This window comes from Aythya marila (assembly GCF_965140915.1).
Source record: "Aythya marila genome assembly, chromosome: 5".
Lineage (NCBI taxonomy): Eukaryota > Metazoa > Chordata > Aves > Anseriformes > Anatidae > Aythya > Aythya marila.
Window position 1 is genome coordinate 19540864 of NC_139046.1, and position 16337 is coordinate 19557200.

At 44.5% G+C, this 16337-nt stretch overlaps 1 protein-coding gene across 1 annotated transcript; it reads left to right on the plus strand.

The window, feature by feature from the left end:
* Positions 1 to 6264: 6264 nt before the first annotated feature.
* LOC309879268 (uncharacterized protein) lies at positions 6265 to 11510 on the plus strand (the record flags this gene model as incomplete). Its single annotated transcript, XM_082762805.1, has 3 exons — positions 6265 to 7190; positions 7717 to 7766; positions 10567 to 11510. 3 exons carry the CDS (start codon positions 6265 to 6267, stop codon positions 11508 to 11510), a joined length of 1920 nt encoding a protein of 639 aa, XP_082618931.1.
* Positions 11511 to 16337: the final 4827 nt, after the last annotated feature.

Genomic DNA, 16337 nt, shown 5'->3' on the forward strand with positions numbered 1-16337 from the left:
CACAGGGAAAAATAATCTAAGACTATGAAAACATGTTTATAAGGTGCAATACAGCATTGGAAAGAAATAACAGATTGTTCAGGAGCAGAGACATGTAGTATTCATGCTATAAGGTGCTCTGAGTGAGCTACTGATTTGGGTGTAAGTAAGGAATATTTAATGCAGATAAGCCCAGCTTGAAGAAGCTGATGTACAGTTCATCATGTAAACAACCAGGCTAGCCACAGATGAGATCCCATTTTGTAGTACTAATATAAATTACATATGGGGAGGAGAGAAAGTCTGTCTGCACAGTGACACCTCCTGTCCATCAGCCAGCACTTCAGGATCTAAAGTGCTTATGCTCCTTTGTTACATCATCTTGCACCGACTGTGAAAGCAAAAATAAAACACAAACAAGAGAAGATAGGAACACTTCCTTCTTGCTCTACACATCTTTGGGGATGTGTAATCCTTACTTTTCTTCTGTTAAGAAGCTGTTTGTCTCTTCACAGTCTCTTCAGTGCATCGTTCTCATCCTGGCTCACCAGGGTGTATATGAAGGGGTTCAGCATAGGCATCACCATGGTGTAAAGCACAAAGACCACCTTGTCCCTCCCAGGACATAGGCAGAGCTGGGCCAGGCATAAATGAAGACGAAGCCATAGTAGAGGGTGAGGCAGTGAGGCAGGCAGCACAGGTAGAGAAGGCTTTGTGCTGCTGCTCAGCAGAGCGTGTATTTCAGGATGATGGCCAGGATGGAGGCACAGGATGTGAAGATGAGCACAGAGATGGTGTCAGAGTGGGGGAAAGTTGCACAAGTGATGGATGACATGGTGACCACATACAGCAAAGGGTTGCAGACGGCCATGTAGCAGTCACAGGCCATTGCAGCCAGCAGGGAACACTCAATGACCATGCAGACCCCACGAAAGTAGACCTGTGCAGCACACCCCAGCACAGAGGTGGCTTTCCTTTCTGCAAAGCAATTCACCAGCATTTTGGGAGCAACCGCTAAGGACCTGACAAGATCTAGCAGACAGAGGTGGCAGAGGAAGAGGCACGGTTCCAAGTTGAGCCTGATAAACATGTTCGTGCTAAGGTTCCCACCAAGGAGGTGACATAGACAAGAAGAAACAGCACAAAGAGAGCCACCTGCAACATCTGCAGTTCCCTAAATAATGATCTCTTCCACCACTGGCCTGTTTCTTCTTGTCATTCTCTTAGTGAAAGTGTGTCTCTGTGAGTGGGACAAAAGGCGAAGGGCACAAATAAGCTATGGCCTTGGGGTGAAAGGATAATTCATGTTGGTACTGGGGACATTCTGAATCTCAGTGAAGTTGAAAGACATGTTTTTGTTTTAATAGGGCCTAAAGTCCCTGCTATTAGATGAGAGATGGGTCCTTTTGAAACATCTGCTGTTCTGGTCTGCATGACATCCCTATGACACTCTCAGAGAAGTCACTTTAAGTGATGGGATGATTGCAGGAAAGCCCAGAGGGTCTGACACCACAGACAAGGCTCTTCTCACCTAACATCACACTCTTGATAGGTCAATGGCCACCTCCAAGACAACATCTGTCAATGGGGACTCAGTAGTCAATGGGGAGAAGTGTGAACTTCCAGGAAGTATTCAGATAAGCTATTTAGGGTGCTTATTTTGGAGCAAGATGGATTGTTTCCTAGAGAATCCGGTGACAGGATGAAGAATGATCAGATGAAGAAGTTTGTACAACATTCAGCTAAATCATGCTCAGACTCAATGCTGAGTCAAGCACAAATGCTGAGGTAGCAGTAGATAGTCTGGAAGAGAAAAAAAAAACACGCTACCACCCCATAATTAGATTTTCATTTCTCAAAACAAAATGTTGATTTAAAGAAAAATAAACAACCACTTTGTGCTTCCAGTCTGGCTTTGGTATTCTTTCCCAGAGTCCTGCAGGGGATGCGGGGTAAGAAACCCCACGCACATCGAGGGGACCATTTGTGGTGACTAGCACCAGCATATGCACCACATGCTAATGCCACTCAGTGATTCATCTCACACCTTGCCATTTCTTTCTTTTGTTCCTTTGAACAATTCCGTGCTCATCCTGTCAGCACTGAGATTTTGCCTCCATGTCTTTCTTCATTTTGGGGAGCTGGAGTCCAAAAGCTCTGGCAGGTTTCTCTGGGAAAGAAGCCATGAAGACTCTCACTGGCTTTTTTTTTTTTTTTTTTTTTTTTTTTTTTGTGTGTGTGTGTGTGTATTTATAGGCTGTTTTCTGCGTTCTTTTATATTAAAATTCATTACAGGATTTTTGGTATTGCTGTATATTTGAGCACAGATCGTGTTTTTACGTATTTTCTGAGTGACTAAGATTTAATGAACAGAATAAGGAGGGAGAATTAAAACAGTAATACAGACCCAATCTGTCAGACCATGATATTTCAGGCTGATGGTACTTTTCCTACTGTCGTGGTTTAACCCGACCGGCAGCTAAACACCACGCAGCCGTTCGCTCACCCTCCCCCCTCCCTCTCTGGGACGGGGGAGAGAAATGGAAAGTGAAGCCCGTGAGTTGAGATAAAGACAGTTTAATAAGACAGGAAAAAAAAAAATAACAAAATAATAATAACAATAATAATAATGATGATACAATGGTGATAATACGAAAGTAATAATAGTATGTACAAACAAGTGATGCACAATGCAATTGCTCACCACCCGCTGACCGATGCCCAGCCTAACCCCGAGCAGTCCGGCCCCCTCCCCCCGGCTAGCCACCCCTATATATTGTTTAGCATGACGTCAGATGGTATGGAATACCCCTTTGGCTAGTTTGGGTCACCTGTCCTGGGTCTGTCCCCTCCCAGCTCTTACTGCACCCCCCAGCCTGCCCGTTGGCAGGACAGAGCAAAGGCTGAGATGTCCTTGGCTTAGTATAAGCACTGCTCTGCAACAATTAAAGCATCGGGGTGTTATCAGCACTCTTCTCATTCTAAGCCAAAACACAGCATTCCACCAGCTACTAGGAAGAAAATTAATTCTGTGCTAACTGAAACCAGGACATCTATCCACCCCTTATTCCATACCATTTATGTCATGCTCAGGTTACACTCTTTTCCATACATTCTAATTAGTCACCTATAGTAATCATGGTAGTGATAACATACAGTATAATATACTATTTAACATGGTGCAATTCAGTTCATGGGCTATTCTCACCCAGTATTAAATCTCCTTGAGGTACACACCGGACCTCTCCGTTCTTTTGCATCACCCACCAAGTATATCCAGGTCCCTGAGCGAAAACAATTCCACGAATAGGTTTGCCTTTTCCTGAGGCAGGAGTAGCCCAGACTGTTTTACCCAGCATATTTTTTACATGCACTACAGGAACTTTATCCCCATCTACAGTACGTAACAGGTTTGATTGGGCAGGTCCAGCTCGGTTGGTAGATCCCCTAGTATTGACTAACCAGGTGGCCTTTGCCAAATGCGTATCCCAGTTTTTGAACGTCCCAGCGCCCATTGCTTTCAAGGTAGTCTTTAACAGGCCATTGCCATAACACTTAGTACCATAATGGTCTGAAACCAGGGCCCGGAGAGGAGAAACAACACTACAGAGAGCAAATACGGAAAATAATGTACTATAATACTCAATTTGGAAAACAGGCGCAGCAGAGTTGTGATTAAAGCAATCAGCATCATGACAAGTGACTATTAAGCAGGTCTAATCCTTACACCAATTTTAGTTTAACACACTCTGATCAGATCTGCCGTTATCTCAACCTTTCGGGCCCCACGTTGGGCGCCAAAAAGACTGTCGTGGTTTAACCCGACCGGCAGCTAAACACCACGCAGCCGTTCGCTCACCCTCCCCCCTCCCTCTCTGGGACGGGGGAGAGAAATGGAAAGTGAAGCCCGTGAGTTGAGATAAAGACAGTTTAATAAGACAGGAAAAAAAAAAAATAACAAAATAATAATAACAATAATAATAATGATGATACAATGGTGATAATACGAAAGTAATAATAGTATGTACAAACAAGTGATGCACAATGCAATTGCTCACCACCCGCTGACCGATGCCCAGCCTAACCCCGAGCAGTCCGGCCCCCTCCCCCCGGCTAGCCACCCCTATATATTGTTTAGCATGACGTCAGATGGTATGGAATACCCCTTTGGCTAGTTTGGGTCACCTGTCCTGGGTCTGTCCCCTCCCAGCTCTTACTGCACCCCCCAGCCTGCCCGTTGGCAGGACAGAGCAAAGGCTGAGATGTCCTTGGCTTAGTATAAGCACTGCTCTGCAACAATTAAAGCATCGGGGTGTTATCAGCACTCTTCTCATTCTAAGCCAAAACACAGCATTCCACCAGCTACTAGGAAGAAAATTAATTCTGTGCTAACTGAAACCAGGACACCTACCTTCAAAACCACAATAGACACATGCTGGAAAATGCTGCAATAGATGCCATCATGCAGACAGGATTTTTTATTATTTATTTATTTTTTTTAGATGGACAGCTGCTTGGATCTCTAAGATAGTAGAAAATATGTTGAGGTAGTAGACAAGCAGAGGTGAAGCGATCACAGCAAAGCCAGCAGAGGCAAGAAACTATGTTTGTTTGAGGTGTGTATTGGAGCAAAAGAATGCTGACCCAGGGAGTTCATCACAGTAGAAATGATTGGAAGAAATATGTTTGCATTGCCAAAATCTAGCTAGAGTGGCACTAAAAAAGAATACAGAGAAAGTTAGATAACAGACAGGTGTGACTATGGAAGAAAGTTTTTTTTTTTTTTTTTTTTTCTTTTGGTGAATCATGTATAAGTGTTTTGGTTTTCATCCACTCCCTTTCCTCTGTATGGGAGAAGGGGGAGGACAACTGCTTAAATCCAGATATTCAAAACAAATTATTTGTGGGCTTCATTAGTGAACCTGCAAATCAAGAAATTTGTATTCCGAAAGGATTTTGCTTGTTGTCAAGTTTCTAGTCTCCATGGAGTGAAATGCCTCCAACGTCACAGAAATTGATATAAATACTATTTGGTCACTAAAAAATCATTCAACAATCATTCTCAGTGCAGTGCTTAAGGAATGATCACTAAAAAGCACTCCCAACATCTGTTTGGAGATGAACTATGGCCTTGGTCATTTCTTCTGGAGGAGCAAACAAAGTCATCCCAGTTGCTGAAGGAACTACATGGACCTGAAGATCTGAGCTCTGTAGGAGAAGTCATGCCCAAGGTGAGGTCTTCAGCTCTGAACAAGTGGGATGTTAAGGGGCATCGTGGAGCTGCAATAAGCACCTTTCTGTTTGTCTTATGAACTTGAACGTAGTGAGATGGGTGAAAGAAAGGACCAGAAGTTTAAGATATCTGATTTATATCAAATAGACTGGGCATAGCAGAAGGAAACTAACATGGGAAGAGGACTGATTTTAAGTTTAGATGATATAAAACGGAGATACATGGACATCCCATCTTTCTGCAGGTACCACTGTAATAGCAGGTGATGACCCCAGTGCTTTCAGTGCAGACTGTATAATTTCCTCTCCCTTCCCTGCTCATCTCCTCATGTGATTGATCTTTTGGCCTTGACTATTCATCCAAGTTCCCAGCCACCACCGTGCCACCATGAGCTTACTTTCCTATGGAGTTGTCAACACCATGTATAATGAAAACTGTGCGTTCAAATCAGACTTAGAAGAAAAATGCCCATGCTTTTGCTCCCCGTTGTTTTGCAAAGGGAAATGAAAATCAATAGGGAAGGTACTTCTGCAAGTTGAATTGTTCCATGTTGTTTTATTTAAAAACAAAAAAAAATTTTTTCCTCCCCCTTTAATTCTTTTTGAAAGGCACCTGATATTGACTAAAGAAAATCAAAATGCATTAAGTATCTCAATTTAAACCAAAACCAAAATAGGTTATTGCTGAATAATGCCCACAGTCTCGACTTTCCACCTGAATTAAATGTCACCAGGAGTACACAAATAATGAAGCCGTGTTGGAGATGAAATGCTGAACTCAACCCAGGTTGGCATTCCCAGTGTTTAGCTTGAGGTTTGCTTTTCAAATGGTTTTGAAGAGGTTTGGCTCTCCCAGGAGCAGTTGGAAGCTCAGCATGATGCTCCAGTAGGGAAGCACTCTGCCTCCTCTTGGCAGCACAGGGCAAGTTGAGGGTCCTGCTGAGCTGCCCAAAATCAGAGGACTGAAGCTGCCAGGTATCCTCTGCTCCCCTCCTGACCCTGGCATTTTCCGTTGCTTTATCCTTACCCCAAAGGCTGAATGTTTTTTGGAGAATGACACCTGTCAATCACACTGACGTGCATGAGTTCATTCTCTTGGGGCTGACCACCCACCCGGATCTGCAGGTCCCCCTTTTCCTGGTTTTCCTGTCCATGTACACAGTGACACTCCTGGGGAACTTTGGGCTGATTGCATTAATCAGGACCGACCTTCATCTTCACACCCCCATGTACTATTTCCTCGGCCACTTAGCTTTTGTTGACATCTGCTACTCCTCCATCATCCTCCCCAGAATGCTGGTACAGATGCTGGTGGAGGACAAAACAATTGGCTTCTCAGAGTGTGCAGCCCAGCTGTGTTTCTTCGTTGTTTTTGGGATCACTGAGTGCCTCTTGCTGGCTGTGATGGCCTACGACCGGTATGTGGCTATCTGCAAGCCCCTCCTGTACCCCACCATCATGTGCAGAGCGACGTGCCGCTGGCTCGTGGCTGCTTCCTACACCATCAGCATCATGCATGCGGTGACGCATACCACTTTCATCTTTACATCCTCCTTCTGCCGGACCTATGTCATCAATCACTACTTCTGCGACATCGCCCCACTCCTTGCTCTCTCCTGCTCCGACACCCACACCTATGAGCTGGTTATCCTCGCTCTCGTCAGCATAAACTGTCTCAGCACCTTGACCATTATCTTTGTCTCTTACATCTATATCCTCCCTGCCATTCTGAGGATCCACTCTCCTCAGAGCCGGAGAAAGGCCTTCTCCACCTGTGCCTCCCACCTGACGGTGGTCACAATGTTTTATGGGGCAATTTTGTTCACGTACCTGCGCCCCAGCTCCACCTATGCATTGGATGAGAACAAAGTGGCCACACTATTTTATACCATCATGACCCCCATGATGAACCCCTTGGTCTACAGCCTGAGGAACAGGGAGGTGAAGGCTGCCCTGAGAAGAGTGGCTGGGAGAAGGCTGTGAGTGAGGGAAGCGGGTGACCAGGGCAGCATTTCCTTATCGCAGTTATTGAATGGGGCTCAAACCACATTGAAATCTTCATTGAAGGTGAACCAGGAGCAATTTCTATATAATTTCTTGCACTCAGCAATAGGGAGAAGTCCAATAACTGATACAGAACAGACTCTAACTTCTGTATAGCCAAAGTTAGGTGAGGTGAAACTAAATTTTACGTACCATCAATGCTCCGTGAGCGGTGAACCATCCTGCCACAGAGCTTGATTCATCCTGCTTGTCCCATTTCTCTGTTCAGTGAGTACAGAGAAAGCCTGGTTTACACTGGACACAGGTTTCCAGATGGCTAACATTGAGAGGAGAAGCCACGAGGACAGTCACAAACCCTTCATTGAAGGGTTCTCCTCAGTGTATCTGTGAAACTCTGTGCCTACAGGTTTGGGTGGAAATGGAAGTGACCTGAAGGACTGCAGGACAGGGAGGACTCATCATATAATCTTTTAATAACTCAATCACATACTTCTTCATCAGAGTTTCTCAAGTGAATGCTTGTGGCTTGGCTTTTTCACTTGACTTTTGCAGTGAGTGTTTGTGGTAATTTTCCTGCAACTCCCGGGGTAATTTCAGCCTTGCCTTGGCTGTTCTTACATCTACTTCTCAGATGGTGTGCAAATGTAAATTACTTAGTCATATGTTGGGTTAATAACAACTGGTTCTCCATTTATCGAGTCAACAAGGCTGTTTTCCAGTCTATTAAAAAATGGACTTTCAGTACAACAAATCAAGATGTTACAGGATGGGGACTGATACCAATATGCTGAAGATTTCTCTGTCGTATTGTTAAGAAAAAATAACTTTGGATAAAAAATAAATAATTAAATAAATGACCTTAAAATTAAAACAATGTTCTTGCTATAGTAAATTTTCCACTCAGTCAATACCTCCTTGAACCCCTGGTTATTATTTAACTTTCTCAGGTGTAATTTTTGGTGCCACTCCAGATAGATTTCAGCAACACAAAGATATATTTTCCAATATTTCCACTGCAGTGACTTCCTCTTTTAGCCCTCCTCTGCTCCAACACCTGCCAAACAAATACGTAGCACTGCCTATTCTTCTCTCTTCTAACTCCTTGCAGGAAAGGAAAAAAAAAAAAAAAAAGAAATCTCCCCCAAAAGAGCATTTCAACCTGCTGAGGGAGATGAGTTTTGGCCTCAGCCTTGCACATACTGTGGTAAATTTTGGCATAACAGGGAAAAGGAATTTCTCTTCTCTTCTCTTCCTGTGGTTTTGCTTTAATAAAAGGAGTATAATTAGCTTTGCATTGGTTTGCGCTGGCCAGAACTCACTGATCCTGGTTTGTTTGTTCATTCATTGCATCACTGTAAAGTATGTGTTTTCTTTTTCATTGTTCCCTGGCATATATATATATATCTATATCAGCATGTGTGTACATAAATATATGAACTCTGCAGGAAATATATATTGAAATGGGAATATAAATATGTATATATGTAAAACAAAGATGTATATAGAAAAAATATGAATGTATATGAAATAAACATTTATGAAAAATATACATGGAAAACATGGTAGATATGGAAACAGGAATATAAAACTAATTGCACCACTCCCAAAGGAAGTCTTCAAAACCACTTCTCGACCAAAGCACCTTAGAAGTCCCAGCAGGGTAGGATCGGTGACAGGAGCGTTAAAAAGCAATTAAATCAGGTGGGTTGCTCAGAACAAATATACGTCCTTGCCACCTGCTGTGCACCAGTGCTGCCTGCTGCAGAGGTGAGGTCCCCGCTGGCGAGGAGCAGAGGATGCCCATGGTGTGTGCATCCCCTGCAGGAAGAAGAGGAAAGAGAACAACTGCCTTGCTCAGAATTGGGTCTGTAGAGATGGGTTTGGTTGTTCTCAGCCATATCCATATTAGAGAAAACAAGAAGAGGGATTCTCTTGTAAGAGCTATAGTGGCAAAAGGGGAGCACAGGGCACCTGAATTTTTGGAAGGCTGTGATGCCAGCTACCAGGTGAATTACCAGTTATACCATGTCTTCCTCTGCAATGCTGGGGAGTTCCACCCTGAGTAATCTGGGCTTTCTGTAGGATTTCCTGAAGCATTTTGACCCCTGTTCTTCTGTCAGGAACTGGGCACATTGTCTGGCATGCAGCTAAATCCCATGCACTTCTTGCACCTGGGCACAGAGTTTATTTGATTTTTCCACCTCAAGTCCCAGACAGGCTCACTAATGCCCATTTTACACTGATTTACCTGCATCAGTATGGGAAAGCTGTACTCGTTTCACTAACAACATCTGGTTGCAGGGACAGAAACTCTATAAGCAGTGTGGTGATTTCCATGATCCTAGACTATACAAAGCTGATGTGGGCAGGCTTACCCCTCAAGTTTTCTTTAAAACCGACTCTTTTCTCATTTTGCTTTAAATATATGTTTATGTAATAGTGGCTGCTCCTGGAGTGTTGTTCTGTGTTTCCCATTGATTTCTGAGAAAAAGAGTCAGGAAGCATTGGTATATTTAATACATTTAATGTAAGCATGAATTTAAACAGAAATTTTCTTGTATTTAAAACTCCTGAGTATGATTTTTAAAATTAAAAAGCATAGAGAAGGAAGTTATAAATGTGAAGATTTGTTGTGCCACCTTTTTTTTTAAAGAATTTATTTTCTCTCAAATGATGGTACAGCTCCACTTCCTTATACTCCAGAATAGCTTAACCCCAAAATAATAAAAAATTGAATAGTTATGGAAGACTGAGGATGATTTTCATCTTTCCTCTGTGCAACAATGCAAGCAAAAGAATCTTTAAGAACACTCCACCAAAAAGGCATTCTGAAAGTTGGAGGCATTAAAAAGAAGCAGTAAATCTGCTGCACTTACTCTCACGTTCACTGGTGATGTTAAGCCACTGCAGATGCCTGGGTCACCTTTTCAGCTGTGTTTTCCCCCTTTCTGTGCCATGATTCACTGTCAAAAGCAGCCTCACCTTGCATGCAGATCTCCAGGCTGCTGCTGTTAGGAAATGCCCCCACTTTTCCCTTCCCTTCCCTCCCTTTCCCGTCCCTTGTTGCACTGAAGTGTGATCCATATCATCATACTGATCGTATTACATATGAGCATACAATAGATGATATATATATGCAAATGAATGAATAAAAAAAATTGAACACTTGGCAGAGTAACTGATACTGAAATAAATTTCCATTGTTTAGTCAAGTTGCTTTTTGATGCACGTTGATTGAAAATCAAACAAATCTTTTATAATAGGAGCAATAGCCAGTGTAGGTCTTTTTAGGTGCTGAGTCTGCCCTTTAATTTATAATTTTCATTGTAGCTTTGTGGACATAACTCACAGTGCTTCTGGTGGAAATGGCTGAGGAGAATCAAACCGGGCAAGTTACAGAGCTGACTCTTGTGGGACTCACGGACAACCCCAGGCTGCAGGCACCTCTCTTCATGCTGTTCCTCCTCATTTATGCCACCACATTGGCAGGGAACCTGGGGATGGTTGTGCTGATCAGGAGCAGTGGCCAACTTCGGACGCCCATGTACTTTTTCCTCAGCAGTTTGTCTCTCCTGGATGCTTGCTACTCAACAGTGGTGGCACCAAGAACCTTAGTGAACTTTCTGACGGAGAAGAAAACCATCTCCCTGGCTGGCTGCGCTGCCCAGATGTTTTTTTTCATAGGTTTTGGGACCACCGAGTGCTTCCTGCTGGCCGCCATGGCATATGACCGCTACGTGGCCATCTGCAACCCTCTGCTTTACACAGCCATCATGTCTCGACGCGTCTGCATCCTGCTGGTGGCCGGCTCTTACATCCTTGGGCTGCTGCACTCTCTGGTGCACACGGACTTCACCTTCAGCCTGTCTTTCTGCCAGCCAGCTGAGGTCAATCATTTCTACTGTGGTATCATGCCTGTTCTAGCACTGTCCTGCTCTGACACCCACATCAACAGGTGCTTGATATTTGGTCTTGCAGGACTGGTTGAGATGGTGACCATCCTGGCCGTCCTGGTCTCCTATGCCTTCATCCTCTCTGCCATCTCAAAGATCAGCTCCCCTAAGGGCCGGCACAAAGCCTTTTCCACCTGCACCTCTCACCTGGCCGGAGTCACCATCTTCCATGGGTCTATCCTTGCCCTGAACTTCCGACCAAGCTCCAGCAATGTCCTGAACACTGACAAGATCTTTGCTGTGTTTTACTCTCTGGTGGTGCCCATGCTGAACCCTCTGATCTACAGCCTCAGGAATAGGGACGTGAGGAATGCCCTGAAGGAGTTTGTCATGTGGAAGTAGCTCTGGCACAATATTGATCTACTGGTTTTGTGATAGAGGACTCCATAACTTCACTTGATGCCAAGACTATTTGTTTCCCTGCCTTATACTTGAGAATGTCAGATTTGGCTTCAAATATTTGCAAGGAATCTGTTGTCCAGAGAGGTTGTGCAGGCTCCCCCTCAGAGCCTCCAGAAACCACCAGGAAACGATCCTGGGCAACCTGCTCTGGGTGTCCCTGCTTGAGCAGGGGATAGGACCAGATGACCTCCAGAGGTGTCTTCCTACCTCGGCCAGTCCATAATTCTGTGAGTTGCAAAGTCTTGCTTTTCTTCTGCTACTGGCTTGTGCCAGTAGTCAGATATTATGGACAGTCTGATTTACCTTCCATATTTTATTGCACTTATTTTTTTCATGGCCTTTTCAGATGTACATTGGACAATAGCCCCATGCTCCTTGATAGCCCAGTCAAAATCTTCCTCCACATCCATCAGCATTCCCTAGTTTTTAGCTTAAATCCCATTTTATGACCTTTTCTTTCTTTTTTTTTTTTTTTTCTTTGCCACAAATACTGTGTCTACTTAAAATATCCACTGTGTTACCTCAATGCTACACTTCTTATCTGCCCCATTCGCCCTTTCGGGGGTCTACAAAATCATAGAATCATTTAGGTTGGAAAAGACCTCTAGGATCATATGGTGTAACTTTTAATCTAACACTGCCAAGAACTCATATGAAGCTTGTGTCAGTTTTTATGCAACCAAGAAAATGTGAGGGAAGGGACACAATTAAATAGTGTGCCTGCATTTCCTGGCTGCTTGTCTCAGAGGACAAAATCCAGCTCAACTGATTCTCAGAAACGGATGGAACTGCAAAGTCCTGATTCAAAATAAATATTCATTCTGAAAGACACTCCAAATCACACATACATAAGATATTAAAGAGGTTGGGCCCCAACACCGACCCCTGGAGAACGTCATTAATGAATGGTCGCCAGCTGGATTTCACTCTGTTCACCACCACTCTCTGGGCCTGGCTGTCCAGCCAGTTTTTAACCCAGCAAAGCATGTACCTGTCCAAGCCATGGGCTGCCAGCTTCTCCAGGAGAACACTATGGGACACCGTGTCAAAGGCCTTGCTGAAAGTCTAGGTAGACTGTGTCTACAGGCTTTCCCTCATACACCAGGTGGGTTACCTGGCTGTAGACGGAGATGAGGTGTGTCAGGCAGGACTTGCCTTTCATGAAGCCATTTTTACTGGGCCTGATCCCCTGATTGTCCCACTATGTTGCATGATTGCATTTAAGTTGACCTGTTCCATCACCTTTCCTTGCACTGAGGTCAGGCTGACAGGCCTGTAGTTCCCCAGGTCCTCCTTACAACCCTTCCTATGGACGGATGTCACATTAGCAAGTCTCCAGTCATCTGGGACCTCTCTGGATGACCATGACTGCTGATAGATAATGGAAAGCAGCCCAGCAAACACATCTACCACTTCCCTCAGCACCCTCAGGTGGATCCCATCTGGCCACATGGACATCTGACAATCCAGATGGAGCAGCAGGTCTCTAACTGTTTCTGCCTGAACTGTCGGGGGTTTCTTCTCTTCCTTGTCTCAGATTTCCAGGTCAGGAGGCTGAGTTCTCCAAGGAGAAGTGGTCTGGCTAGTAAAGACAGATGCAAAGAAGGTGTTAAGAACCTCAGCCTTTTCTTTGTCTTCAGTAGTCATGTTGCACCCTGCATGGGGACCAGGACTGGGGACCAGACACGGTGAAAGAAATCCTCAAGCTCCCCAACCCAAATCAAATTTTTAACCCAGGAGCACTTACCTGCCAGCTTCTGAATTTGACTCACTGACAAACAAGTTCACGGGAAAGTAGCACCACCAGGGTTTTCCCATCCTGAGTAGCCACCAGTGATGTTACTAGCTCATAGAGTGTCCAAAACTATTTCACAGAGATTGTAGAAAACACGATGAAAAAGCAGCCTACTTAGGAACACTGAGAACATTTCACCAGGACAGTAGAAAAGCACCCTAAGTAACCTGAACCTCATACTCCCCTGGAGTGGCAAGTCTTCCCATACCTCCTCATGCTTCCTTTATAGCAAAGGTCAAATGATCCCCACCTGGCAGATTTCACTTCATATGTGTGGAGTCATGAGACCTTGTGGAATAGGCTCATCAACCTAGGTTTCAATGTTTAAGGTTCAATTGCTCCTTATCGCTAATAGAAATAACCTGACAAGGGGCTTAGTGGTTAGAGTTGACCTAATGAATTAACTACAAAACACATGTAAGGCTCATATTTCTGCTAGTCATTTTGTGAGGAAAATTAGTACAGAGCCTGTTAAAATAAGATAAATAAACTTAAATAAACGAAAAAAAGAAAATGACCTAAAAGGCAAAATTGCCGTCATAGATTTTCATCTGTCTAGTCACGACAGATAAAGAATATAGCAATCAGAAAGACTTTGCTTGACATTAATGTTGCTTAAATTTGCTTTTCTGAGATCTCTTCTTTATGTCGGACTTTTCAAAATCTAGCACCATGACCTCCGACTGCAGTATTTACTTTGGCTGCATATAAACTATCACGTATAAATGCCAGGATCCGGATCCTCACTCCCTGTTCAGGTCAAGGACCGGACTGAAAGTTTTGGCTTCAATTTGGTTACATGACTAATTGCTGTCGTCATGGTTTCCCCTAGCCAGCAGCTAAGCACCACACAGCTGTTCGCACAGCCCTCCATTCGCTCAAGGCTTGTTGGAGCTGTGCCAGGGGGAACAATGGCAAGGCCGGGGGATAAGGCAATGACCCAGCTGAAGTGCATCTACACCAATGCACGCAGCATGGGTAACAAACAGGAGGAGCTGGAAGCCATCGTGCAGCAGGCAGGGTACGACTTGGTTGCCGTCACGGAGACGTGGTGGAACCAGTCTCATGACTGGAGTGCTGCAATGACTGGCTATAAGCTCTTCAGAAGGGACAGGCAGCACAGAAGGGGTGGTGGTTTGGCTCTCTATATTAGAGAATCTTTCGATGTTGTGGAACTCGAGGCTGGGAATGACAAGGTTGAGTCCCTTTGGGTTAGGATCAGCGGGAAGGCCAACAAGGCTAGCGTCCTGGTCGGGGTCTGTTATAGACCGCCAAACCAGGATGAGGAGACGGACGAGGAGTTCTACAGGCAGCTGACAGAAGTTGCAAAATTGTCAGCGCTTGTTCTTGTGGGGGACTTCAACTTCCCTGACATATCCTGGAAGCACAACATAGCCCAGAGAAAGCAGTCTAGGAGGTTTCTGTGGAAGAAGCTTCCTGACGCAGCTGGTTAGTGAGCCTACCAGGGGTGGTGCCCCGCTAGACCTTCTCTTCACAAACAGAGAAGGACTGGTGGGAGATGTGGTGGTCAGAAGCTGTCTTGGGCAGAGTGACCACGAAATGGTGGAGTCCTCTATTCTTGGAGAAGCCAGGAAAGGGACCAGTAAAACCGCTGTATTGGACTTCCGGAGGGCTGACTTTGAGCTGCTCAGGACACTGGTTGGTAGAGTCCCTTGGGAGGTGGTTCTGAAGGGCAGAGGAGTCCAGGAAGGCTGGGCGCTCTTCAAGAAGGAAATCTTAATGGCGCAGGAGCGGTCTGTCCCCACGTGCCCAAAGACGAGCCGGCGTGGAAGAAGACCGGCCTGGCTCAACAGAGAGTTGCAGCCTGAGCTTAGGAGAAAAAAGAGGGTTTATAATCTTTGGAAAAAATGGCGGGCCACTGAGAAGGACTATAAGGATGTTACAAGGTTGTGCAGGGACAAAATTAGAAAGGCCAAAGCTCATCTGGAGCTCAACCTGGCTACTGCCGCTAAAGACAACAAAAAATCTTTTTACAAATATATCAATGCAAAATGGAGGACTAAAGAGAATCTCCATCCTTTACTGGATGCGGGGAGAAACCTTGTTACAAAAGATGAGGAAAAGGCGGAGGTGCTTAATGCCTTCTTTGCCTCAGTCTTTAGCGGCAATACCGGTTGTTCTCTGGATACCCAGTACCCTGAGCTGGCGGAAGGGGATGGATAGCAGGATGTGGCCCTCACTATCCACGAAGAAATGGTTAGCGACCTGCTGTGGCACTTGGATGTACTGATGGTGAGTACTTGGAGGTACTGATGGATGCACTGATGGTGAATGACAGCTCCCCCTTGGTGCTGTCGCTGTGCAGAACTCATCCTTGATGCTGGCCCTCCCAGAACAGTTCATTGCCATTTCTAGTCATATTGTCTATATTTCATCCGTTTAAGTGAAAATGCATGTTGAAGTGTGTCAGCCTGTGGAGGCATTCCCTTCTATATTCCAAGTTATAGCTTGAGATCCTGATTTCCACTGGATTTCTTACTTGTTAAGTCAGAAAGAAATGCACGCTTTCATTTTAAATATTTTACCTTACATTTTCAGAAAGCAAACTCTAAATACACTTACGTTTCCAAACTGCCCACTCCACTCCTCCAGCTCAGCTTTAATAAATAATTCACAGGTAACAGTGAGGGGTTTTATTGGAGTTTAGGGATAAGATCAATAATTTCACAAGAAAAATATGTATTTATCATTATAAAAAAATATAAATCAATAGAACTATGGTTCATATTTCCTGTGAGATTCTGAGTGATTTCTTCCTATAGGTTGGTGACTGCAAAGTGAAATAAAGCTTGAGGCTCCCCCTCCTCCTGGTTTCCTTCAAAGGAAGATGTGATTATGAGGTCTATTTCTCAGGGCTAAACCCTGCAATTCACTTTTGTGCAGAAACTATGGAAGAACCTACATAAAGTTGTGAGGCCTAGGGAAAAATACATTTCTTTAATGCAACATGG